This window comes from Bubalus kerabau, chromosome 1, assembly GCF_029407905.1.
Source record: "Bubalus kerabau isolate K-KA32 ecotype Philippines breed swamp buffalo chromosome 1, PCC_UOA_SB_1v2, whole genome shotgun sequence".
NCBI lineage: Eukaryota > Metazoa > Chordata > Mammalia > Artiodactyla > Bovidae > Bubalus > Bubalus kerabau.
The window spans coordinates 3,666,817-3,692,114 of record NC_073624.1 but is presented as its reverse complement, the minus strand read 5'-3'; the positions used below and the strand labels follow the sequence as shown (position 1 = coordinate 3,692,114).

Genomic DNA, 25,298 nt, shown 5'->3' with positions numbered 1-25,298 from the left:
CTGCGCTCTCGGGGTCATTTTTTTAACCACTTTGTCCTTTCCCATGTTGGTCTTTGCAGAGGGCATCAGAACTGGGTTTAGCATCAGCCGCCATGGATGTGGCGCTGGTCTGGGGCTCTCAAAGATGAGGCCCAACGAGACATCCCGATACCAGGGTCAGAGCCTCAGAGGGATGGCGTCAGAGCATGGACGGTGGTGATAGGCATGGTCGCCATGACGATGCTCCGCCGCGTGCTCCACGCCAGGCTTCTTCCCGTCTGGAAGAGGAGGGTGGCGGAGACTATGAGCTCCGGAACTCATGGCCAGGGTTCAAGTTGAGTCCTTTTGATTTTCTGGCTCTGCTGATCAAGGTCAAGGGTGAGTTATTTCCCCTTTTTGTGGCCTCAGTTTCCTCATCTGTAAAATGGGGCAGTAAGTGTCCCTGCCTCACAGTAATACAGATACAGCACTTGCCTCAACACTTTTCACAGAGAGCACCCCATACATCCTGTTCCTCCTTGGTTTGTTTCTGAGTCTCAGAAGTGCCTGCACAGTGGGGTCATTTCTGCAGGGGATGAGCCTTAGAGGTTCAGCCGGATAATGTGCGTTGGGGTGGATGTGAACACAGGCCTGCAGGCCTCCAAAGCCCGCGTGCCTTCTGCGTTAAGTGATGGTGTGAACATATGTGTGTACGCGGCGGCCCGTGTGGCCGCCGTCACCCCTTGGCCTGTGTGTGCGTGCCTCGGTGGCGCTGTAACGTGTGTGCATACGCAGGGGGGTCCCGGTCTCTGGGCCACCCCGGAAGACGCCTGGCTGGGCGCTCGCTGCCCAGTGGGTGGGCTGTTCTCCTGGTGCTGGGTGGACAGGCCCCAGGTGCCGGGCACTAGTGAGTGAAGGAAGGCCCGTGGCTGCGCTCTGGGCCCGGGTCAGGCACCCACAGTCTCCTCGCAGCTGCAGGCCGTTCCGGACGCCGGCCATTTGCAGGCCCGGAGGACTGGCATTGGGCCTCCAGCCCAGGAGAGGAAATGGCGGCGGGGCAGGCCCAGGACGGGGCCCGGGAAGGCATGTGAGGGCGGGAGCGGCCGGGTGGCCCGGGGGGCACGCGTCCTCCAGCCAGCCCCCTCCTCCCGGAAGCGGGTGGCAGGGTCGGCCTTCTGTGCAGGTCTGCGTGTGTGTGCGTGTGTTCCTGTGTGTGCACACACCTGTGTGCTAGGCTCTGGGCCCTGAGCGCACACTCGGGAGCCCAGGCGAACCATTTCCCCACCAGGAACACAGCGGGGACTGGGGGCAGGATCTGATGAGATACTGTGAACCCCCAGCCTGCCTTCAAGCAGAAAAGGCCTCAATAAGAATGGTTCTCGCGGCCGGGCCTCCATTCTCTCATCTCTGAAGTGGGGGAGACAGCGTCGGCCTGGGGGCGTGGTCAGAGGCAGCAAGTGGGGGTCTTGCCTGGAAGCTGCGGCCAGCCTGCTTTATCCCAGGCTGCGGCCTCGCGGGAGGAGCGTGGGGCCTGGCTGCTCGGGGAGCCACCTGCCCCTCTCAGCCTCAGTTTCCCCACCCGGAGGCAGAGGGTAAGTCCTACCTACAGGCTTCTTGTGGAAGCAGGCCATGTCACCTGCCGTGAATGGGAGCAGGTTTTGGGGAGGCTCGCCTCTGGTCCCTGTGACTCTCTGGGGCCTTGAAGGGAGCTGGGAGTGGGGGGACTCTGGGGGTCCGGCTGCTGCAGGTCCGTCCTGTGCGTGCGCACAGGAACCTCTGGCCCAGTTTGCTGGGCGCTGGCCCTGCCTGGGGATTCCTGCGGTGGGTGTGCCCGCGCTTCCGGCTGCTGTGGGTGGAGGGATCCCGGAGGCGGGCGGACAGTTCCCGCCACTCCCGCCCACCCGAGCCTCCCGGGCGTGCTGATTCCTTGAACTCGAGGGGACGAGGAGTCGCACCTGGGCCCACCATGCCGGGTCCAGGCAGCAGCGCCCCCGACGTGGCGCCAGAGGCCTCCAGCGGCTGTGGGGGGTGCTCGGCGGTGTGGACAGGGTGCCCTCAGCCGGCGCCTTTGTTGCTGTGAACACGCACTCGTAAGTCGCCCCGCACCAGCCCTTGGGAGACTCTCGGCCCTGATGGGTGGACGGATGCGTGAGCTTTGAGGGTCTCTGCTCTGGTCCTGGTATTCCTGCCCGGCCTGTGACCAGTGCCCAGGGGAGGCCCAGCAAAGCAGCCTCTGGGTAGTGGCTCCCGGCCCTGGCAGTCTGGCCCGCCACCATGGCCCACCGCCTCGGCCGTGCCACGAAGGTCAGGTACATCCAGCTGCCGGGGAGGGTGAGCGAGGCAGGCTGGGGCAGGACCCGTGGAGGCGGGGACTCGAGTGGCAGAGATCCTCTGCCTTGAGGGTCGGGGTCCACCCTTGTCTCCCCGACATGAGAGGCCAGCACATGTCTGAGTTGGCAAATAAGAGTGAGCTCCCTAGGGTTGGGGGAGCTGACCTTCATGGACCTACTGAGTGCCAGGCCCAAGGTCAAGTCCTTGTTTCTTTTTTTAAAAAAAAAATTTCAGTATTTTTTTGGCCACACCGCCCAGCTTACGGGATCTTAGTTTCCCAACTAGGGATTGAACCCATGTCCCCCGCCGTGGGGTACGGAGTCCTAACCACTGGACCACCAGGGAACTCCCTAGGGCCGAGGACTTTAATCCGTTCTTCTAAACATCTATTTTTAAATGGAATCTGTTCGATTTCATCTTGTTTCAACATCTGATCAGAGCCAGCAGGGGCTAGTGCTGTTCTGGTGGCAGGAGAGGGCACAGCCAGGATGCCCCCCTCCCTGCCCTCGTGGAAGGCGGCTGTTAACAGTTCTCTGAGAAAACTTGAGGCTCACCGAGGCCAAGGAACATGCCCAGAGTCACACGGCTAGCAGGCAACAGAGCCTGCCCTCAAACCCAGGTCCCTGAGTGCGGGACCCAGCGTCGCCCCTGGCCGGCTGGGGACAGCCAGGCACGGGGTCCCCTTCATGGGTGCCGACCTTGGGGGGCTCTCCCCGGACGCCGGTCACCAGGAGGTCCTGTCCCCTGGCCTGCCCCAGGGAGAGTCGGGGTTTGCCTCCGTTTTTCCCCTCCTGGGGACCATACGATGGTGGCGAATCTGGGAGCCCTGGGCCTGTCTCTGCCTGAGCTGCCATTTCTCTAGGATCTCAGGCCCACGGGTTGGACTGACGCCACCCCCGAGCGCCCGGCTGGATGAGGCTCCAGGCCTCTGTCGTTTGCTGGCCCGGCGTGGACGACGCCCGGCGTGTCAGCGAGGGGTGGGAGGAAGGGAGCCATGGTCACCCTTTGTCTCGGTGTCCCCCCAGCCCAGAGCGGGAAAGAGTGAGGCTGTAGGCCGAGGTGATCGAGACTTTAACACTCAGACAACTGCAAGTCGAACCTTTGGGAGATGCTGTAAAACCCCCAAACAGGCAAGACCATTTTGCAGGTTCCAGCATTCTCAAGATGGTCCTTTTTGCTCTGTGCCAAGCCCAGACCCTTCCATCATACCAGGAGCCGGCGGTGTAGACCAGGAGCCTGGGGTTTTTCTCCGTGGGTTTGTTGCGGGCACCGCTGGACGTGTGAGGGACCCTGAGTCTCTCCCGTGGAGACGCGCCCACCTGATCTTGGGGTTCCCAGGTTGGTCAGTAGCAGGGTGTCACTGGCACAGCTGGGGCCTGCATGCCCCACGGCTTGCCCTGGGTCCCAGTGTGAAGGGCTCTTGCTGGTGAGCGCCGAGTGCGGGGGCGGGGGGATGAGCTCAGGGAAACCATCTCTCTGCAAGTGAACAGGGGCTCCGTCTGGTGTCAGAGACCCTGCTACTCAGTCCCCGTCCGAGTGGCCACCTCCCCAGTGGTCTGCCAGTGACCCCGCGGCTTCCTTGTGTCCCTGGGCGGCTCAGCACCCACTTGATTCTCCAGGGCACCCAGCAGAGCAGTCAGGGGGCCAGCTCAGGGCTCAGGAAGGGGACTGGAGGCACTGTCCAGGGACCAGGTGGAGCAGGCCTTGTGGAGCACCCACTCACTGGCTGGGGGGCTAGAGCCACGACTGGAGGTTCTGTCCCCAGCTCCTATGTCTCCCGTGTCCCAGCAAGCACTGGCGCCCTCCGCGAGGCCCGGGCTGAGATGGTGCAGGAGGGGGCTGGGCCCAGCCAGGCGGAGAGCAGAAACTTAGGCTGGAGTGGCCAGTGCGAGCGCCCCGGGGTGGGGGGAATCTGGGTGGCCTCCTGGAGGTGGCAGACCCGCGGCCTCGGGCTTGTGCGCGAGTCCGGCTCGGGCCTGCCACGTCCCAGGGCCCTGCCGCCCAGCGCCGCCCCTCCCGCCGCCCCGCGCCAGCCCTGCACAGGCCACATCTGCTGCGGCGAGCCTGCCAGGACTCCACCTCCCGGCTCCGTCCCCATGGAAACCGGGGGGCGGGGGTCCTGCTGCCTTTGGCCCTCGGACTGGTTTCCATTAGAGCCAGCCTGCTTTCCTCGGGGCTCCCCTTCACCCCGGCAGGGGCTTCTTCCCACACTTACCAGTGCTGGCCTCTCCTGTGCCAAGAGGCCCAGTGGCCCGGGCCTGCCCGTCCAGGCGGGCATCCCTCCTCGGGGTGAGTGCCCGGAGCCCTGCCCAGGGCTGCGGCGGCTCTTGTCCTAACAGGCTCAGACCCACTACCTCTCCCACGGGGCCAGCAGCTGCCGGGGCTCAGACTCTGGACCTGAGTCGGGTACCCTGGGTTCCCGCCCCAGCTGTGCCAGGGAGTCACCGGGGGACCTCGAAGGGGCCCCTTTCCCCCTCTGGGCCTCAGTTTGCCCCTCTGTGAAATGACAGGGGTGAACTGTTCCTCCAGTTCCTTGTGATGCCAAAAAGGAAAGAGAAAGAAGGAGAAAATGAAGCTGCAGCAAGGCCAGTGTTTCTGGAGTCTGTTCTGGGATTTTTGTTTGTTTTCAAAGAGGGATTTCATTTATTATTATTTTTTTTTTAAAAGAAAAGAGCCATGGAATTTGACCAGAGATCAAATTTGAGAGACCGAGAGCCAGCCGGAGCCCACAGACCCATGACAGGGAGGCCCAGCTGGGCTGCGGGCGGCCAGAGGCCTGTGCAGCTGTGCCCGCTAGGCTCCTCCTGGCACCTGCCTGGTGCCCAGCGGCCTGGCTGTGAACGCAGTGAGCAGAGGCATGCACCGTGCCCCCGGTGGAATCCAGAGGGCTCTGGAAAACTACCCGAGAGGTTTCCGGAGGTCAGAAATGTGGGCAGAAAATGCGTTCCAGCTTTATAAAGAAACCCAGCCGGCTCTTCCTCCAGGGAGCCCGGTGAGGGGCCCGGGAGAGCGGCGATGCTTGGGTACCTGAGAAGAGCTCGCCCAGGGCTGTTCCGTGGCTGCTGCCCCAGGCCCTGCCTGGTGCCCTGGTGGAGGCCCTGGCCTCCTCACCTCCTCCTCTCACAGGAGACCATGGGTGATGTCTTGGGGACATTTCTGCCCACCCTGCCCAATGGGTGCTTTGGCTCCTCCCATGAGACCCCTCGGCGCCCACTCGCTTCTTGTGACATGTCACAGGTGCCTCAGGGGCTGGCCCCTGCTTGGTCCCGCTCACTGCTCTACGGGGGACACTTTTCGGCTCATGATGGGGAGCAGAGCCTTGAGGGCTGCAGGGAGCGGTTTCTGGGTGGTCTGAGCAGACTGCTTTGCCCCCTGGGCCTCTGTGTCCCCATCTGTAAAATGGACAGATTTTCAATAGGTTTCCCATATTTTTTCTTACATTTGCTTCTTTTTTTTATCCCCCTTCTCTACTTCTCAAGGATAGTGTTAAAACAATTAATACATATTTAAGTTACTTAGGGGTCGGGCTTCCCTGCTGGCTCAGTGGTGAAGAATCCACCTGCAACGCAGGAGACACAGGTTCGATCCCTGGGTCGGAAAGATGCCCTGGTGAAGGGAATGGCAACCCAAGTATTCTTGCCTGGAGAATTCCATGGACAGGGGAGCCCGGCGGGCTACGGTCGATAGGGTCACAGAGTCGGACACGACTGAGCGACTGAACACACAAAACAGCCACGTGCTGGGGTCGTGTGGAAATTCGGTGAGAATCGGGGTCAGGGCTGGATGCGCGCAGGAGGTGGCATCAGAACAGCATGCACCCCACACCCTCGCCAAGAACGAGCAGGCTGTTACAGACCCATGGAGGGGCTGACCCTCCCCTGGCGCAGCTCCACAGAGAGTGGGGACAGCCCGACCTCCTCGAGGTCACCTGGAACCCGCTGCCAGAACCTGTTGCCCGCACATCGGTGTTTCCTCGTCGTCGTCTGAGCCGAGGGACCGTGGAAGCCCCTGCCCGAGGCTGCCTGGGTTTGCCGACAGATCGTGGCGACGGGAGCAGCAACCCATGGGCCCCGGGGACGCAGTCGCTGCAGCTTAAGGGGAGGGGGTAGCGCCTTCGGTTTTCTGTCCAGGGCAGGAATGGAGCTTTAGTTTGAGCAAAGATGGCACCCCAGTAGCCCCTGCCTCTTGGCACCCCAGCCCGCCCTCGCCAGTAAAGTAGGCCGAGGGTGAGAGCTTGGAGGAGCAGCCTGCTGCCCGGGGTAAGGTTGATTTAGACTCACACAGGGAGCCGGGGATGATGGAGGAAATGAAGGGAATTTCCCCAGGGAAGTGGGAGGAAAAGAAAGAGAGCCTAAGTACCCAGATAATTATAAAGCCTGGCGCGGTGATTCACGGCGGGCGGCGGGCTCCCCTGGCTGGCCGCACTGCCGCCTCCCGTCTCAGCACCCCCCGAGCCTGGAGACCCCCAGACGCCACCAAGCACCCATGCTCGAAGCCCCTCTGTGTGCCAGGCCCTGATAACGGTTATCGGGGAGACCTCACGGAACCCTGATGTGCCACCAGCCAGAGAACTGAGTTCTGGAGGCTGAGCCCTCATTGCAGAGCTAGATGGTGGCACCCGAGCTAGACCAGCCAGTGTCCTAGACCTCAGAGCCGACCCTCTGCCCACAGCTGCGTTTGGGGCCTGGGAGGGGGACAGCCAAGACCACAGTGTCGGGCAGAAGAAAGAAGGTGCATTTCCTGGCGTGGATCTGGGACTGCTCTAGATCTAGATGAGAGACGCTGGGCTGCCTGGACGGGGCGCCATGTTGGGTCTGACCTTGGGTGGCTTCCATGGGGACTTTCCTCTGCTGTGACCACACCCGTCTCCTCTCCCTCCTAAAATTCCTGGGGGGTGTCCCTGCAGCTGCTGCCCTGCCCCGTCATCCTCAACTCCCCTTCCCACCACACCCAGACTGCCCTTCCAGCTCTGCTGGCGTCCAGCATTTCCCAGACACCCTCCTCCCTGCCGCAAGACGGCGTCCATTGTCTTGCCCTCCCAGGAGCAGGCCGTCTCAGCGCGGGCCTCTGCCCCAGTGCCCATCCCGCAGGCTTGTGTCCAGCTCCTGGCTGCAGTCCAGTGTCCCGTTCGTGGGACTCGAGAGGCCCCCAGCAACCTGTTCTGCCCCCTCCACGGCGCCATCCCCCACCTCTCCAGACTGGGGTGCAGAATCGCCTCCTCCTGGAAGCCCTCCCTGCTCTCCACATGCCCACCGCCCACAGACGCCTTGCCCTGGGAGACTGGGCACTTCGGGAAGGACGGGCCAAAATCACCAGCCTGGCACAGAGCAGGCTCTTGGGGAACGTTTCATGAATGAATGAAATGGAATCCAGAGACCAAAACGGAAGAAGAGAAGGCCGAGTGCCGACTGCCCAGGCTCTGCACCGGGTGCAAGCCAGCAGCTGACCGTGGCGGCCGGGCGGCCAGGCTCCTGGAGAGACGATGGCGGCCGGGCGTCCAGGCTCCTGGAGAGACGATGGCGGCCGGGCGGCCAGGCTCCTGGAGAGACGATGGCGGCCGGGCGTCCAGGCTCCTGGAGAGACGATGGCGGCCGGGAGTCCAGGCTCCTGGAAAAACGAGAGAGTTTCTTTCTTTTTCCGCCTCCACCAGCCACGTTCCCTTTTAGGATGAATCTGGGACCCGTGGAGCCACACCTCGTCACAAACGGTGCAGTGATGCCCGAGGAACAGCCTGAGAGTGCGGACGGCGGGGGATGCCAGGCTGCGGGAGGACCACGTGGCCTCCAGGGGTCCCGGCCAGGAAGAACGGCGAGTCCAGCTGCCCGCGGGCTCCGTGAGGCCCATTCCTCACCCATCACTGGGCATAAGAGCCAGGATCCGTCAGTCCGTTGGGTGTCATGGGCGGGGGGCCCTCCGTACATTCTAAGTGAGATATTTCTGACTCACAGATCTACCCGCTCCTGCCCCCACACTGTCACAGCTTCCAGGGTCCCCTCCAGGGGGTGATGACAAGGTGCAGGACCCTCTGGCCTCCCCTCTCCCTGCAGCGCTGGTTCCTGACAGGTCAGCCCTGGGCTTGCCGCTCCTGGGGGGAACGTGCCACGGCCCGTCATTACCACTGTTCACCTCCATGAGTTGTCGTGAACGCGGGTGTCAGTGCCTGGCACCCTTCTAGGGCATCTTTGACCCACTGTACACCTCCATGAGTCGTCGTGAACACGGGTGTCAGTGCCTGGCACCCTTCTAGGGCATCTTTGACTCACTGTTCACCTCCATGAGTCGTCGTGAATGCGGGTGTCAGTGCCCGGCACCCTTCTGGGGCATCTTTGTCCAGCTGCGGAGGGTCTGGGGCAGCTTCCATTTGGGCCATTTAAAGGTGTGCCTTGGGGGGGCTTCCCTGGTGGTCCAGGGCTTAAGACTCCGTGCTCCCGTGCAAGAGGTGCGGGTTTGATCCCTGGTCAGGGAACCAGATCCCCACGTGCTGCACAGCTCAGCCAAATAAATACAAAATAAAATATATTTTAAAAAGGAAATTAAAAATAAAAGCGCGCCTTGGGGAGACACTGCCCAGCAGCCTCCCGGCTCTGTTGGCGGCCTGCGGCGAGGTCGTGGGCCGGTCCCTGCCCCGCGGTGGGCCTGCTTCTCCCCGATGCCCCGTCGTTTTGACCTGCACCTGTGACATCGGGTGGGGCTCTGGAAGGTTCTGAGGGGCCAGATGTGGGGTAGCTACCTCAGACATGTGAGAGTGCCCTGGGCTTTGAGCTGGGACCCCACTTCTAGGGGTCTCCCCGGTGGAGCAAGGAAAGGTTTATGCATAAAGATAAGAGGTACCCATCTTCACGTCTCTTACAAAGGTGAGAAACGGGCCCAGCCGTCCTCCTGGGCTTGGCTGTGTGGGTTGAGCAGCCGTGACGAGGTCACGGGGGACAGGCTCCATGGCCTGTTGCGGGGACCACCAGGGTTTTATGGCCACATGCATGTGCCTCAGAATGGCTGCGGGTCCTCGGGTGGGCGAGGCCTGCCGTGGCTGGGTTCACGGAGGATGCAAAATGCTCGCTGCCTCTTTCTCCTTTGTTTCCCAGAATCATGTTTCGTGAGCATCTATTCCTTTTGTAACTGAAGGAAAAATTCTTTTAAATTACAAAATTAACCACCGGAGTGAAACTGACCCGCCGAGATTCTCCCTGTGTGTTCTCCCTCAAAGGAAAATGTTCCCCGGGGCACCGGTGGTCACGGTGGGGGCAGCATCGTCGTCCCGGCGCCTCCTGTCCATTTAAAAGGAGCGGAGGCAACTTGCCAGGAGGGAATGCTCTGACATGGGGTGCACCCCCGCCGCCGCCAAGGTGGCAGGGCCGTGGCTCCTAGCAGAGCCCATCCTGACGCCTGAACGTGTGTTCATGGTGTTCTGAGTCTGAAACCTGGAAGGAATCTCTAGGACGTGCAGGACTGTGCTTTGCTGTCTCGCTAGAACCGGGCTCTTACTCTGCTGTTCCAGGTACCATCAAGATGCGAGCTTGGGAGAGGCTGGCCTCCCCCCCGGACCAACTCGGTGACGCGTCTGCTGTCGCCGGCAGCCTTCGGTGCGGATCCACTGTGTGCCTGCCAGGCTCTCGGGAACTCCACATTCGTTTGCTCAGACAGACATCAGCTTTGGACGGTAGGTGTAAATGGCTGCTTCTGAAGATACAGAAAGGAGGCCTCAAGAGGCCAGGCTTCACAGCCCAGAAGGTTCTCTGCGGCCCTGATTGGCTCTAGAGCCTCGGCTTCTCCCCCAGACGGGCACCTCTGCCCTCAGATGCTGTGTCTTAGAAGCCTGCGCTCACTGGCACCCTGCCCACACTGCCTGCCCTGGGAGCCGTCAGCCCCCCGAGGCCCTCCTGGAGCTGTCTTGGCCACAGTGGGGCGGCAGGGTGGGGCACACACCCCCGGTCTGTGCGTCTGGGAGCCCCCCTGCTGGGGCTGGTGCTGGAGGACGTGGCCCGCAGGCTCGCCTGCCGACTTCTGACCCCTCCCGCCGTGTCTCAGGCCTCTCCGAGGGCTTGAGTCCTGGCACAGCGCCACCCAGGGTGCCAGGGGCACCTCCGCCCCACGGTTCGATAGCACTCAGCATTTCCAGGAAGGACGTTCTCCCACACGTGCCCTCTGAGGGGGTCAGGTGGGATGCTGCAGGCGCGCGTGCACGAGCCCGGGCTGAGCCCCCCGGGGGTGCTGTGTGCCGTGGGTCTGGGCCCTCAGTTTGGCCGACGGGGGAGTTCCTGCTGGCGGCTCAGAGCCTCCCGCTCCGGGGCCTGCCCACAGCTCTGTCCACTCAGGCCCAGCCCTGGCGGGTCGGCCAGCTGTCAGACGAGAGGCTGCAGGCACCAGAGTGGCCGTCTGTGGCCTGGAAATCATATGGAGGGTCAGCAGTGGGCGCCGCCGTCCGCTGAGCCCCACAGTGGGCGAGCACACTCTGTGCACAGTCTCTAGTCTCCGGGTAAATCCTAGGAGGGGAGCACCGCATCGCTGCCCCTTTGTCACAGACGAGGAGATGGAGGCCCGGGGAGGCGGAGGGGCCTGTCCAGGGTGACAAGGACAGAGCTGAGATGGAGGCCCGTGGCCCCGGCCCCCTGTGGATGGACGCAGGAGTGTGCCAGTATCCAGGGATACTTGGGGGCTGGGGTGGGGCGGGGTGAGCCTCCCGGCACCCTGCTGGGCCTTGTACTGGTTCCAGCAGGCTCCGCCGGCCTCCGTGGGCCAGGAGCTTCCAGAGGACAAAACTGCCTCTGGACGGAGGACCTACCCTCCAAGTGACCCCTCCATGGGGCAGGGGCTCCGAGTGCCACCGGCCCCTGTGGGATTCCGGGGCTGAGAGGGGAGCCCGACTGTGAGCCCACCTGGGGTTTGGGACTTTTCCTCCTGCCGTCCGTCATGTCACAGCCCTACACGGGGGACAGGCTGTCCCATATCACGGGGGAGGAAGCTGGGCCAGAGAGGGCAGTCCTGTGCCTGGAGCCACACAGCGTGAGGAGGCAGTGGGTCTGACTGACTCTCCTGCCTTCCCAGTCCCTGCACAAAATAGGGGCTTCTGTCCCCAGGGGGCCTCAGCTTGTGGTTCACTCGTGACCCCGAAACAGGCTGAGGCCCCTGGCCACCCTTCTAGCTCAGCATGTGGGCTGGCCCATCAGGAGAGGCTTGGGCCCTCCCCAGGGCCACTCTGCACTCCCAGGACAGCCTTAAAGGCTCCGAGGGCAGTGACATGCCGTGGGTGTAACCCGGGAACACGGGACTGGGAGCAGCAGAGGCTGAGGATTGCAGCCTGAGGGAGGTGGCGCTGCCTGGCACCTCTGTGTGCAGAGCGCCAGACCGGGGAGCCCGGCGGTCAGCCAGCCTGGTGGTTCCATGGGCGATGCTGGGTGGGTGGGTGAAATGATTCGGGGTGCCGAGTGCCCAGAGGCAGGACTGCCTGTAAATGCCGCTGTGAAGGGCCGCCCTGGCGCCAGGACAGTCCGGCGGGTAGCTGTCCCTGTGAGGTTTCTGACCATGGCCACGTGCGTCTCCTGCGCCGCTCAGCCATCCAGCCAGGGTCCCCGGGCCTGCGGCGCGAGCTCCCTTGCCCTCGGGTGGAAACGGCAGCCCCAGGTGTGCTGACCGGGTGTGGGTGGCCGGCACCCGCCTCTGGCTGGTTCTCCCCTGCTGAAGGTGGCCTTGTGCCGTTTCACTTCCCGGCTCCTGTGCCCTGAAGTCCAACTTCTGATTCCAGCATCCACAGAGGAATACTGACCTGGGCTGTTTGCAAAAAGCGGGGTCTCAGCCGCTGGGCCGTGGGCATTCAGCGTGGCCCACGGTGGAGCCCTCTGGACGCCGGCCGGGCCACACTCGCTGTCCAGAGAGGAGACTGGGTGTGTTGCAGTCAGCTCCCCGAGCCAGTGGAGGGTCCTAGACCTGTGGGGGCCCGGAGCTGCTGCCCCGTCGCTCCAGGGAGGGCGTTGGAGTCCCCCCAGCCCAGGGGCCACACAGGAGGGGCCGTCAGATGGACTTCCTCATCGGGCCGTGGGGGTTCGTTCAGCCCACCCTGCTGGGGGGCGGGTGGGGAGGGCCGTCCCTTCTGGAGGCGGGGGTAGGTGCTCCCCGCTCCCATAAACAGGACAGTGGGGATGGCCCTGCTGGTCCAGCGGCTCAGACTCTGTGCTCCCAGTGTGGGGCCGGGGTTTGATCCCTGGTCAGGGAACCAGATCCTGCGTGGCCGCTGCTAAAGACCCCACGAGCTGCAGCAAAGGTGGCAGACCCCGTGTGCCACACCCTGGCCCAGCCACACATGTTGAAACCCACAGGACAGTGGTGGGCTTGAGGCCAGTGGCCCGTGCAGGCGGCAGCAGCCAGGCCTGGGCTGACCGCCCAGCCCCACGCTTCTCTCGGAATCCGCTCAGGGCTCCGGGGTGCAGACCTCGTCGCCCCATCCGACAGTCGGGGAGAGGGGGCCCGTGAGAGCCTGGGCAGCGAGCGTGCGGGAGGCAGGACGAGAACCAGTGCTGCTCGATGCAGGGTCCTGTGCCCACGTCATGTATAGGGTCCTGTGCCCACGTCATGTATAGGTTGCAGGCGGTGGGCTCCCAGGGCCCCATCTCTGTCTCCAGAGAGGAGGTGACCTCGGCACATTGTCTGAGGTGTCGTAAGGCCCGGGCACATCCTGGGGAAGCCGCCACCAGGTCCCCTGTGGACCCTGAGGGCCTTACGCGTCCCACGCACGTCCCGCGAAAGTCAGAGTCAGAGGCACGGCTGCAGAGGCGCGCTGAGCTGCCCCGTGCCTCGTGCCCACACGGCTCCCACCTGTCCACAGGGAGCACGGCCCCGGCCCTCAGGTGACGGGCGCCCCCGAGAGGACTGGGTCTGTGGGAGCTGCACCCCTACGCCTTGGCATGGGGGGGCCCCGCGTGCTCCTGGGGACTGGGTGCCCCGACCCGCCGTCATCCTGGCCGCAGCCTCCCCCTGGGCCCGGGTCAGAGACTCCAGAAGGAGAGGACTGGCCTGAAGCTCAAGGCCCAGCAGCATGCCCCGTCGTGGCGGGCTGGACCTCCGTCCAGGTCTGCCTTCTCGTCGTCACAGAGGGTGTGCTGTCCCTGCTCTGGGAGCGCCGTGCGCCTCCTGCGGCCTGAGCCTAGGCTGGGTGGGAGCAGAAGGCTGGGCCCGGGCTGCCGTCGGCTGAGTGCCGGCTTCTGGGTCTCTGCCCAGCCTTCTGGGCCTTGGGGTGCCCTGGACAGTTGTCCTAGGGTGTCCCCGCACGGGTGCCTTCGGGAAGGACACAAAGTCACATCTGCACCGTCTATTCTCAGGTAGCAGGCATGGTTCTGAGGGTGGTGGTGTTCAGTCGCTAAGATTCTCTGTGACCCCACAGACGGCAGGACGCCAGGCCTCCCCGTCCATCACCATCTCCCGGAGCTCGCTCAAACTCGTGTCCACAGAGTCAGTGATGCCATCCAACCCTCTCATCCTCTGCCGTCCCCTTCTCTTCCTGCCCTCAATCCTTCCCAGCATCAGGGTCTTTTCCAATGAGTCAGTTCTTCACATCAGGTGGCCAGAGTATTGGAGCTTCAGCTTCAACATCAGTCCTTCCAATGAACATTCAGTTGACTTCCTTAGGATTGACTGGTTTGATCTCCTCGCAGTCCAAGGGACTCTCAAGAGTCTTCTCCAGCACCACAGTTTGAAAGCATCAGTTCTTCGGTGCTCAGCCTTCTTTATGGCCCAACTCTCACACCCATACGTGACTACTGGAAAGACCACAGCTCTAACTATACGGCCCTTTGTCGGCAGAGTGATGACCCTACTCCTTAATATGCTTGTCTGGCTCTGTCATGGTTTTTCTTCCAGAGAGCAAGTGCCTTTTAATTTCATGGCTGCCATCACCATCTGCAGTGATTTTGGAACTCGAGAAAATAAATTCTGTGGGGGTATTTCCAGGCCTCCTGGGTTATGGGCACCATTCTAGGTGTGAGGACCACACAGCTGCTAAGAGGTGGTCTCTACCAGGCTCGGGAGCTGGAGCCTGAGGGGGTCCAGGTAGCAAGAGCATCTGTGAGCTGATTTCAAGGGATGTCAGCCTATTGCTAGAGCTGACCCTATTGCTCCTGACCCAGGAGGCCCTCCTGGAGGAGGTGACCTAAAGGATGGGTAGGATAACCCCAGGTGCCAGTTGGTGGGTGCCAAGGCAGGGCCAGAGTGAAGAGGGTGGGGCTCCATGACGCGGCAGGCTTGCTGTGCCGGGAGCAGGCACCTCGAGTCTCACCAGCCGCCTTCCTCTGCAGACTCTGAAGGGTGTGCGCGGCTGGGCTGCGAGGGAGCCAGTGGGTGGGTTGACTTCTGAGCATGAGTCCAGCACCAGGATGACAATGGGGCGGTCAGACTGTCAGAAAAGGCTTTTCTGTGAGGCCCTCTGCCTCTAAGGTCCCCGATCTCTGGAGGCGCCTCCTCGGCAGCGTGTGGAGGGCCGGGTGATCTGCAGGTACAGTATCAGACAGGGTGGGGTGGACGAGGGCAGGGGCAGGGGCAGACGCCCGCTGAGCCCCTCTGTGCTTGGGCTGCAAGCCACCAGACCTGTGGGGCTGACTCCTCGCTCGCTTTGTTTCTTGTAGAATGTGGCTGCTCCGAGAGCACCTCCAGGAAACTGGACGCCTGCCGTGGCCTTCGGAAGACACTCCAGCACCATGTAACAATGTGGCCGGCCTTTGCCCCATGTCTGGCTGGCAGGGCAGCCCAGGAGGTGAGCGGCCTGACCGGGAGGGGAACATGGACCGGTCTCGGGTGACCCCAGCACCAGTCCTTCCTTGAAGGCCCCAACCGGCAGCCAGCTGGGCCCACCTTGCCCAGACTCCCCAGGGGTGCCCGCCTCACCACCAGGAGCTGGGGAGTAGAGCAGCCGATTGCTGTCTACTGTGGTCCCGCCAAGCCCCGCACCTGCCCTGTGGCACAACTGTGGCGCTGGCCAGAATCCCCAAAGCAGACAGAATCGGGGAGGCTGCCTGCCTCCTCCCCAACCGGGGCTGCTGGTGCAGAGATGTCCCTGAGACCACCCTGCCCTGTCAGTGCCTGCAGCCCCCAGACCACCTCCCACAAGCTGTCCGGCCCAACAGGTTTCCCTGGAGCCCCGAGTCTCGGTTTACCCTCTGTAAGACTTGGGCGGGAATACCTCCTAGCAGAGTTTGGGAGTGCAGAGTGAACCCCAGCGCACCCGTGGCTTCAGCAAAGAGGCTGGCGGTGGAAACCAGTCTTTGCAGGGGTTTATGATCCACTGAAGGGCTTCCGTGGTGGCTCAGACGGTAAAGAATCTGCCTGCAATGCAGGAGACCTGGGTTCGATCCCTGAGTCAGGAATGTTCCCTGGAGGAGGGCATGGCAGCCCATTCCAAGATTCTTGCCTGGAAAAGTCCATGGACGAGGAGCCTGGTGGGCTACGGTGCATGGGGTCACAAATACTCGGACACAAACAGGGCAACTAACATGTGCACTTTCGCACGATCCACTGAAAGAACTCCCCAGCCGGGCGCCCTGCCGGCCTCGTCTCCCTTTGCCGGAGCAAGAAGGAGGCACGAGGCCAGGCAGAGCCACTGCGGCCCCGTGCAGAAGGGGGACTTGGCAGTAGCCTCAGCTCCAGGCGGCTCGGGGCTTTATTGGCAGCACCTCTGAGGCAGCCAGGACGATTTGGTGGCCCAGGAACCCAGGCCTGCTGTGGTTACTGACCACAGGCTTTGGGTCAGTTTCACAAGCTTGGGAAGGGCGTGGAGCTGGCCCTCCGAGTAAGGACTCTGTTGGAGGTGGCTGAGTGGGGAGAGGGGACCTGAGGCCTCAGAGTCTCAGCAGCTTCGTGCTGGTCATGGGTCTGTTTGCACATCACCGAAACAGATGGCCCACCTGCTTGGGGGTATCCCAGGCCCCCAAGGTTCTCCTGGCCCGTGGTGTCCCCCGAGAGGCTCTGGGTGCCCCTGAGCTGTGCTGGGCGCTGTGGGGTCTTGGGGCACGGTCTCGGGGAGACCGAAACCAACAGTGTGCAGACGTAGGGTGTGCACTTTCCCACAACTTAACCAGCATCTCTTTCTCCTCCCAGGCCTCATCCCTCCACCTCGACGCCTCGGTCCTCAGCTGACGCCTGGAGCTCGGATGACTGTGCCACCCTCAGGCCAGGTAGCGTTCGAATGTTGAAAGTCAGAGCTCCCCACCCGCTCCGTCCCGGCGTCACCCTGGGCTGGGTATGTCTGAGAGAACACAGACGTTTAGCACACACACGTGTGTGTGTGTGTGTGTGTGTGTGTTGGCGGGGGGGGTTGGGGGTGGCGTGTCACGGGGCCAGACAGGCAATTCTTGCCCATTTGTTCGGGTTCAGCTGGGGGTGCGCCCCCCCTCAGCTCTGCCCTCCCACCAGCCTCTTTCTGCGGCCGAGGGTCCAGGGTGAGTACGGGGTCAGGAGCTTGCTGAGGTCTCCCCCAGGCAGCTCAACTTGGGGCGTGTTTCCGGCTGGCCCCGGCACGTAAGGTGGATGAAGCCCCCTTTGCAAGGAGGCAGCCGCAGCAAGAGGGCCTGGGCCGCGAGCGGGGGACTGCTAACTGCTGGGCAGAGCTCGGGGCTCGGCGCCTGAGGACGTCCTGCCCTGCCCCTTGGCCCTGAGGGAGCTGTCGTGCTCCGAGTTTGCTGGTCCCCCGGCCACACCCTGCCCCTTCCCAGAGCCAGCCTGCACTGCCGACTGTCGGGCCCCCTTGGCTGCTGCCAGCCTCCTAGAGGGTCACGGGGTCTGTGAGGGTCAGGCCCGGCCTGTCAGCCTCTCCTTCTCCCCTGTCTGGTGCCATAGCCTGGGACAGTTCTGCCTGGAGAGGGCCCGGGACCCCTCTGCCATCTGGGCCTCGCGTGTTTACAGGTCCAGCCTGCCTGCCAGACTCTGCAGACGCTGCCCCAGGGCTTTTGTGTCTGCGCGCAGGGCCTGCGCCAGCCACTGCCTGAAGGCGGGGAGGGGGGAGGCCCCCCGGGGGACATCAGGGGCAAGGGGAAGAGAGACCTGACGGGAGTGAAACAGCAAAGGAGAGAGCAAAGGGGTGTAGGCCCGGGGAAGGACGACACCAGAGAGAAGGACCGGGGGCCGCCCGGCCGTCACCGGGGAGACAGGGCCGCGGGCTCGCTCATGGCTGTGCGGTGCAGCCCTCCCCTGGGCACTCCCTGTGCAATCCCCCCAGCCTCCCAGCGGAGACACGGCCCTGGGAGCTGTGTCCAGCACCCGGGCTGGGGCACCAATGTGCCCCTGGGACCGACCCCCAGGGCCTGGCAGACACGCAGGAGGCCGTGAGGGCACGTCCCTGGGTGTGCGCGGGGCACACGCCCTGCTTCTGTACCCCGTTGGCTTTGGCCCACCCCACCCAAGACTCCACAAGGCCCGGCACAGCTCAGGGGCACCCAGATCCTCTCGGGGCACCACGGGCCAGGAGCACCTCGAGGATCTGAAGTACCCGGGGGCAGGGGTCGCTGAGGGACCCTTTCTCCAGGCCGTGACCCCAGACACCTGGCAGTCTTAGGCTCAGCAGGTACAGCTTCTCAACGTGGCTCCGCTGTGGGGTGCCCCACGCACGCCTGCGTGTCCTGTGGACCCACATCCACGCAAACCCCCAAAGAGCCAGCAGGGCGGTCTCTGGGTGCCAGGGAGAACAGGGACAATTAATTCCCTGCAGAAAACAGGCCACCAGGGGTACTGACTGGGTCCCACGTGGCTCCTGCCTGCTGCCCAGTGTGGGTGCAGCACCAGGGTGGGCACAGGGAAAGAGGCCAGGGTGCTGCCCAGGACCCAGACCTGGACACGGGCCCTGCCCTGGCTCTGCACCTGCCCGTCTCCATAAGAGCACAGGCCTGGCTGCGCCCCCAGATATGTGAGTAGCATCTCCCGAGTTGGTCGCTTTCCAAGGAGTCCCCTGCTGGCAGCAGCCAGGTCTGTGCTGACCCCCTGGACCTGTCGACCATCTTTAAAGTGAGACTGGTCTCCATCCTGAGTTTTCCCTCTGCAGGAGCAGGGACGAGTGGCAATGGCTGGACTCACGGCTCACAGAGCAGGGCTGCTGGTCTCTGCCTTACGTCTGGGGTTCTGAACCAGGCACTGGCTGACGGGGTGAGAGAGATGTGCCTCTTGTCCAGAGGAAGTGGGGAGGGGGCTCCCCAGAAGGGACATGAGTCAGGCAAGCAGGACAGGAGTCTTGAGGCGCCAGAGGAGGCGGGGCTGTCGTGGGCGGCTGTGCCCGGCTCAGGCAGGGTCTCGGTGCTGCAGGACGTCAGGAGAGCTGTGGCCACGCACCCCTGGGGTGTTTCTTGGCAGCTGCCCGTGCCCCCTTCTCCCTGCCCCGGACAGACAGGAGGTGCCAGCCTGGATCTCGGGGTGGCTGTGCCGGGGTGTCCCTAGAAAGCAGGAGAGCCCCTCAGGCCACTTGGTCAGAGGCTGCCCCGACCTCAGGCCAATGAGGACCGAGACCCCGTGAGGCATCCATTCCGGGGGCCACCCAAGGGCAATAGGGCCTCTGCGGCCGGGTGGCCGGGAGCTCAGGCGGGAGAAGGTTCTGGAGAGGGCGCGGCGCGGCCGTCCGGCCCGGGCTGCTTCCTGAGTGGACGGCCGCCTCCCGCGGCGCCCTGCCCTCCGCGCCGCCGCCTCTGTCTTCCCGGAGCCGCTGCGAATGGCCGCCGGCCCCGCCATTTTGTGGGCGAGACTGCGGCCCGCCGGCCCCGCGCGCCCTGGCCGGGCCGCCCCGGGCTCGGCGCTGGCCGGCGTCTTGGCGAGGCGTCTGGGAGCCCCGACCCTGCCGGCCCCTCGCGGCCCCGGGCCGGCCCGCCGCGCGGGTGGGGACGCTGCCCGCCAGCGCCCGGGAGCGGCCCCGTCGGGAAGGCTGTGCCCCGAGGGGAGACCTCGCAGCCACGGGGCCGCCGCGGACAGTTCTAGAAATAGCGGGGTTGCGGGGCAGCGGGCCCCCGACGCGCCGCACACAGAGGCAGGCCTGTGTGGGCCACGCGGAGGCGGCAGGCGCCCGGCTTCCCCGCCTGAGCGGCCTCCGGCTTCCGGGCGGACCCGGCACCGCCTGTCCTGAGACGCTGCCCGTTCTGAGGAAGCCGAGGCGGCTGCTTCCTGCAGGAGGGGCGCTCCCTGCAGCCTGGGCCCGCCGCCTCGGCACCCCTGGAGACCAGACCCCGGCCCCCCGGCTCCCCGGAGGCCAGACCCTGAGACCCCGGCCCCCCCGAGCTGGGGCCTCTCCCTCCCGACACAGAGCCCTCCGGTCTCCTTCCGCACCCGCTCTAGACTCGGTGTGAACCCGCGCCGCCCCCCAGTCAGCGCCGGGCGATCGGGGCAGCGTAGCGGCGGCCGGGGCGGGGGTGGACGTGGAGCCGCCGGGCGTCCACGCCCGCCCGCAGGACCCAGCGAGAGGGCCCCCGACGGCAGTCCGCGTCCTTCCCTGAGGGGTGCAGAGACGTGTCCGGGAAGAGAGGCCGGGCCGGTGTTGGAGGAGAGGGCGCGTGCGTTACAGGGGCTGTGCCCTTTCTTTGGCATAAGGGCCGTGCCGGGCGGCCCCGGGGCCACGCTCTGGCCTGTGGTCCCCGGCTGGCCAAGGCTAGGCCCTCGCCGGGCAGCACGCGCAAAGCAGAGCGCACCCCGGGCCCTCGGGAGCGGTGGGGCACTCTCCCTAGACACCCGTGGCCCCGCCAGGCCCTCCAGGCTGGGTCGGCTGCTGGGCACACAGCCCCCGTGCTTTCCGCAGATCCCCGCTCCTCGCGGTTCCCGGAGAGGACATTCCGTCACCATTGAGTGGGGTTTGCGCGCTGAGCCCTCCCACCGCCGGCTCGGGAAACCCAGCCAAGGACGGGGTGGTGCCACGCCCGGCCAGGCCCGGAGCCTCCCGGGGAGGGGGGGCGCAGGGAGCCCCGGCAAGCAGAAGGTACATCTTGAGGGGCTGTGGCCAGGTGGGGCTGCCCCTGGGGCGCGGTTTCACGCCGGGCGTTTTTAATGATGTGGTTGCATCTGGTCCCCCACCCACCCCCTTCTTCCCTCTCCTTGCCTTGTGACCCAGACTGCGGCTGCGACTGAGAATATTTTCAGATAAATACACGCCTTTGAGGTTAAAACGATTGCCTAATGGTTAAACACCAGACGGAGACACCCACCGGGCATGGAGAGGGCTCTGCCTCCTGGCTGCTGTTCCCTTTGGACTCTGAGCAGACCCTCTGCGGTGAGGAGCAGCTTCCCTGGTGATTGCCCCGCCCCTGGGCACGGGCACCTGGACCTCCTTCCCGACAGCCCTGGCTGGCATCCTTGCCCCACTTACCAAGCCACCAGCTGAGGCCAGAGGTGCTGACTGACTTGCCTGAGGCCCGTCGCTGGTAGAGGCCAGAACAGGGGACAGAACTGTGGCCAGGCAGCTCCCAAAGCCATCTGTCCCCAGCCCGTGCCCATGGCCCCCGTGAATGCAGGGGTGTCTGCAGAGCAGGCCTGAATCCCACTGCAGCTTTAGCCTCCCGGCCAGGAGGAAACCCCCAGCTTCCCAGATGCTAGGACTTCCTGGGGGCTTTCGGACTCACACCTCTGTGGGCAGTGACCCTCGGTCCCTGGTGCATGTCTGGCCCCCTTCCCTGGGGAGTGGACATTTCCTGTGTGTGCCGCCTCCCAGCTGCAAGCTTGGAGGAAGACAGGAGAGCAGGCAGCCAGGGCAGGGTACAGACTCCCAGGGATGGGAGACCTTGACCCAGAGTACAAGGGCGTCTGTCTCAGGGAGACTAGGCAGGAAGGGTACCAGCGAGAGGGCCTTCTGTCTCCCTGAGAAGAAAGGCAGGCGTTCCAGTGTCTGTGGGCGCCACTTCCCCACCTACGTGGCACCACCGGGCTGTATACAGGGCTATGGGAAGAGCCAGGGTCAGAAGGCCAGGTTCCAGGTCTAGTTTTTATTCCTCTGTCCCCCAGAGGTGCTTTTGGGGCATTGAAGCTACTGGGCCCTGCACTCAGCTGAGCTCAGAAATCAGTAAGCCTCCGTTCCGCCATAAGTTTGTCCTTCTTACACCAGGGGCCTTTTTGCATTAAAAAAAATTTTACATTGCAGCTTTTGATTCCTGAGTTTTGGTGCCCCTTTCAAGTGTGTGCCCGGCTCTGCCCAGCCTCTGCCCGGCCCCAGCCAGCCTCTGCTGGGCGCACATCTCGTTAACTTTATGGGCCATGTTTGTAGGGAGACCCGGCCCCCGGATGCCACCCCCCACGCCTTTTTCCCAGACTCCATTGTTGGCACGGCTTGCCGAGCAGAAACACTGGCTGCTTTATGGGGAGAAACCTAATCGGGGTGGCGGTAGAGGGAGCCGTCACGGGGCGGGGGGGGTCCAGGCTCCCAGTGGCCCCAAGCCAAGCCCGAGGTGACTGTGGGGTGACACCGTCTGTCTGCCTCGCTCGCTCCAGACATCCGCCCGGCCCTGAAAGGGCCACCTGCCCACCGAGGCCTCCCACACACCTGTCCCCAGTTGGCCTGGCTCCTCCCTGCCCGGCGCCCTGCCCACAGGCCGACACTGGGGCCTGGGGCTGGGCCGGCAGTGGCAGATGGCAGGGCAACTGCTGACCACTCTCTCCCGCAGCCCTGCCCAGGGAGCCCCTTTCATGGCACAGTGGCTGCTCCTGCTGCCACCCCCGGTCCAGGCTGACCAGGAAGGGTCCCTTAGGAGGTCTCAGACCCCTGCCACCCCGCTGGAAGAGGGGAGGTCTCTGCTGACCCTCCCTGGGCTGGACCCATGCTCACTTTTAGGACTGTGGGGCAGTGGGCCGAGCAAAGCACGCCTCCTGACACCCGGAATCGAGGCCTCCCCACCCAGCTCTGAAATGTCTCCACAATTAGGTCTCAGACCTGGGTCAGTCCTCCTTCCTTCCCGCCAATCCTGGGTTATTGGCTAAAGAAAGAGCCAGGTTGTGTGAGAGCGGTTCCCTGGTGGGCAGGCAGAGCCCAAGTTTGGAGAACCCTGCTGGGGGTACACCTGCCTCTTGCCCACCTGGAGAGGCCATTAGCTGGGCCGCCGTGTGGGAGCCCGCCCGGCCCTCATGGAGAGAGGAAGTCCCCCTTGTCCGGGGGCACAGTCATGGGCACCGCTTGAGTCAGCTGCATGCCTGCCGCGGTTCTGGATGTCCAGACGTGAGACCTGGGGCCTAGGAGGGCCAGGCCAGGTCGCAGAGCCCGGACAGTGAGAATTCACTGGGGCGCCCCCCCCCCTCCCGCAGGCCTCCCGATGGGCAGTGAGCGAGAGGAACATGCGTGGGGAGCGCAGAGTCTTCATGGGCAACAGGGTGGTCACTCCTGGCTCAGGAGAGGCCAGGGCAAAGGCCAGGAGGCACGCGGCAGGGTGGGGAGGGCTGCCCAGGGTGCTCTTCTGCTCTGGAGGGGGAAATGATGGGAGCCGGGCCAGGCGGGGCACAGAGATGTGAGCCCAGGTGATTGATGGACATCGGGCCTCTGGGAGCACGGAGGGACAAGGGGCAGGACAGCACCCCTACAGCCTGGTGGGCCGACCCTCTGTCCCTGTTACCGGCCGGGGACACCGAGGCTCAGTGGTTGGCACATGATAGGGCTGGATAGACCCCAGTGGCTCTGGCTCCGAGTGCAGCGACCCGGGATGAGGCTCAGGCCCTCCAGTTGGCCGAGCGGGTTGGAGCCAGGTGGGGCCGTGGCTCGCTGAGTGAGCCCTGTCTGAGGCCTCACACCGGGCCCCAGGTGCCCGCTCCCCCACGTTTCTGCTCTTGGGATGGTCCGAGGCTTCACTTTTCAACTTCGTTGTTGGGAGCCTCCTCTGTGAACTGGGGAGTTTGGTTCCTTCTCCTGGGTCCCACAAACGGCCTGGCACACAGGAGGCAGCACCCGTCTCTCCTCCCCTTGCCGCCCCCTCCCAACATCCAGGCCCCAGAGTGAGCCTGGAAGGTCTGGCCACCCGGCATGGGAATACCAGTGGCCCTGGCCACTCACGGATGCGGACTGGGTCTTGTTCATTCCCCATCTGGGGTCGTCGGACACAGGGCGCCAGAGCGGCCGCTCTCTCCAGACCTCTCCACAGGGTGTGTCGCCAGGCAAGGGGCCATAGTGAGACAGGCTGGACTGAGATGTGGGATCCGCAGGAGGTGGACGGGCGAGTCCAGGGAGGAGGCGCGGAACAGCGGCCAGAGCTCAGGCTTGGCTGCACCTCTTGCACAAGGTCTGACGCTTGCGTCTTTTTTTCTAAACCCCAACAGGTCAAGAAGTGGCGCTGAGATGGGAGTGTCTGCCTGAGGCCAGCGTTCCTCGTGGGGAGCCCAGCCGGGACGCCCAGGAGGCCCCTGTGCTGCAGGACATCGGCCCACCCCGGCCTCGGTGTGGTGACTGTCCCCGGGCATGGGACAGCACAGTGACTGTACGTGCCCCTCCGGCCATCCTGGTGCTGGGAAGTAAGGAGCCTTGGCGGGAGGACTGTAACGGGGAGGGACACGGTCAGGGCTGTGTCTGTGGTGCCCTGTGGCCTCAGCTGTCACGGAGGACCCTTGGCCACCCTCTCCTCAGCCCCCATCCTTAGAGGCTCTGTCCTTGGCGACTCCCTGGCCCTGACTGCCGGCAGGGAGTTCAGGCAGACAGTGGGACGGGACCCTGAGACCCTCTCACGCTGATTCCCCTCTGGGGCCTCGAGGAGAGACAGGACAGCTGTGACCACAGGCCAGCCAGGAGTTGGGGTGTTCCCGGCTCCACGCCCCGGCGACTGTACCTCAGGCTCATCCTCTGTGTGGACGGCACGGTGTGGGTGCCGGCGTCCCCATCCCTGGCTGAGGGCCCTGGCACTGACTTCATACTCCTCGGGGTTGTTCGGGAAGCGGCCACTGCGCTGTTCACTGGGCCTGGGCATGAGACCCCACCTGCGGTAGTGGGCGAGCCAGAGGGCGGGCCCTTCCTCTGCCCAGGGCCCACGGGATCAGTGATCCTGGCATCACCAGGCCCGGGAAGACCACACGGCATGGAGCAGCCTGGTGCCTGCCTGGAGGAGGCAGCCTGCTAGGGAGGGGTGTGGGGGGAGGTGAGGGGTGTCTGACGGCTCGGGGCTCTTGTCCAGTTACAAGGCAGAGGTGTTACCAGGCAGAAAGCAGGAATGACCTGTGTTCTGCCCTGCCACCCATCGGCATTGTGACCTCATGACAGTCACGTGACCTGTGTGGGGCTCAGGCTCGGGCACCAGGCCCTGTGTCTGCGGCTCCAGCCCAGACACCCTTCCCTGAGAGCCAGGTTCCCTTCTGGAAGGAGGGAACATTATAGAGCCTCTGCCCGGTGGGAAAGCCTGGGTTACCCTGATGGCAGGATCAGGCTGCTGGGGAGGGAGTGCCCCCGGTCCAGCGGGTGGAGGCGGGATCGCAGGTGGCGGTGCTGTGAGATGGGGACGTGGTGGGCACTCTGGCCGCTTTGGGCACAGGTTGGCCTCTGACAAACGCCAGCCTTCCTCCCAGCGCCTCCAGCACAGGTCGCCTGGGGACACCGCAGCCTCTCCGGTCTCCAGTCCAGATGGGAGCTGTCTGGTCACCTGTGAGCCTCTCCTGAGAGCCCCATGGGCCTCTTCGCTCCACCGATGTCCCCGCTCCCTCTCCTCCCTCCTTCCCTCCCCTCCCTGGTCAGCGGTCTCCTCCTGTGGGGCAGCTCCCTGGGCGCACAGGCCCCTGCTGACCTGCCTGCCAGGGCCCTGGGCCCTCAGCCTCCAGTGCCACCTTGAGCTCCTGCCTCTGCCACTCTCCACCGCTGCCGCCTCCAGGAAGCGCCTCCGGGAGCCACCAAGTCCGCCCAGTCCAGGCGCCAAGACTGACCGACGGCCCTTTGGGGTGAGGTAGTAGGTTGTATAGTTTGGGGCTCTGCCCTGCTATGGGATAACTATACAATCTACTGTCTTTCCTGAAGTGGCTGTAATACCGACAGCGGCCAGCACCCAGGACCCTGGCTTGGTGGGGTGGGGGGGCGAGGGGCGGGCAGATGGGGAGGGGTGCGGCCTCTGCAGGGTGGG

The 25,298-nt window shown here is 64.3% G+C and overlaps 1 protein-coding gene across 2 annotated transcripts in view; it reads left to right on the top strand.

Annotated features, from left to right (window-relative positions):
* LOC129638169 (basic proline-rich protein-like) overlaps positions 1–24,305 on the top strand; it is a 30,329-nt gene extending 6,024 nt beyond the window's left edge. The window contains exons 2-5 of one of the 2 annotated variants that reach the window (XR_008707758.1): positions 9,785–9,946; positions 14,898–15,025; positions 16,366–16,507; positions 23,521–24,305. Coding sequence is in view for 1 of the 2 variants with exons in the window: in XM_055562770.1 (XP_055418745.1) it covers positions 9,785–9,946; positions 14,898–15,025; positions 16,366–16,404 (329 nt within the window). In the remaining variant the exon portion in view is untranslated. The remainder of the gene's footprint in view (positions 1–9,784; positions 9,947–14,897; positions 15,026–16,365; positions 16,508–23,520) is intronic. The other variant, XM_055562770.1, reaches the window with a different exon arrangement.
* The last annotated feature ends 993 nt before the right edge of the window (positions 24,306–25,298 follow it).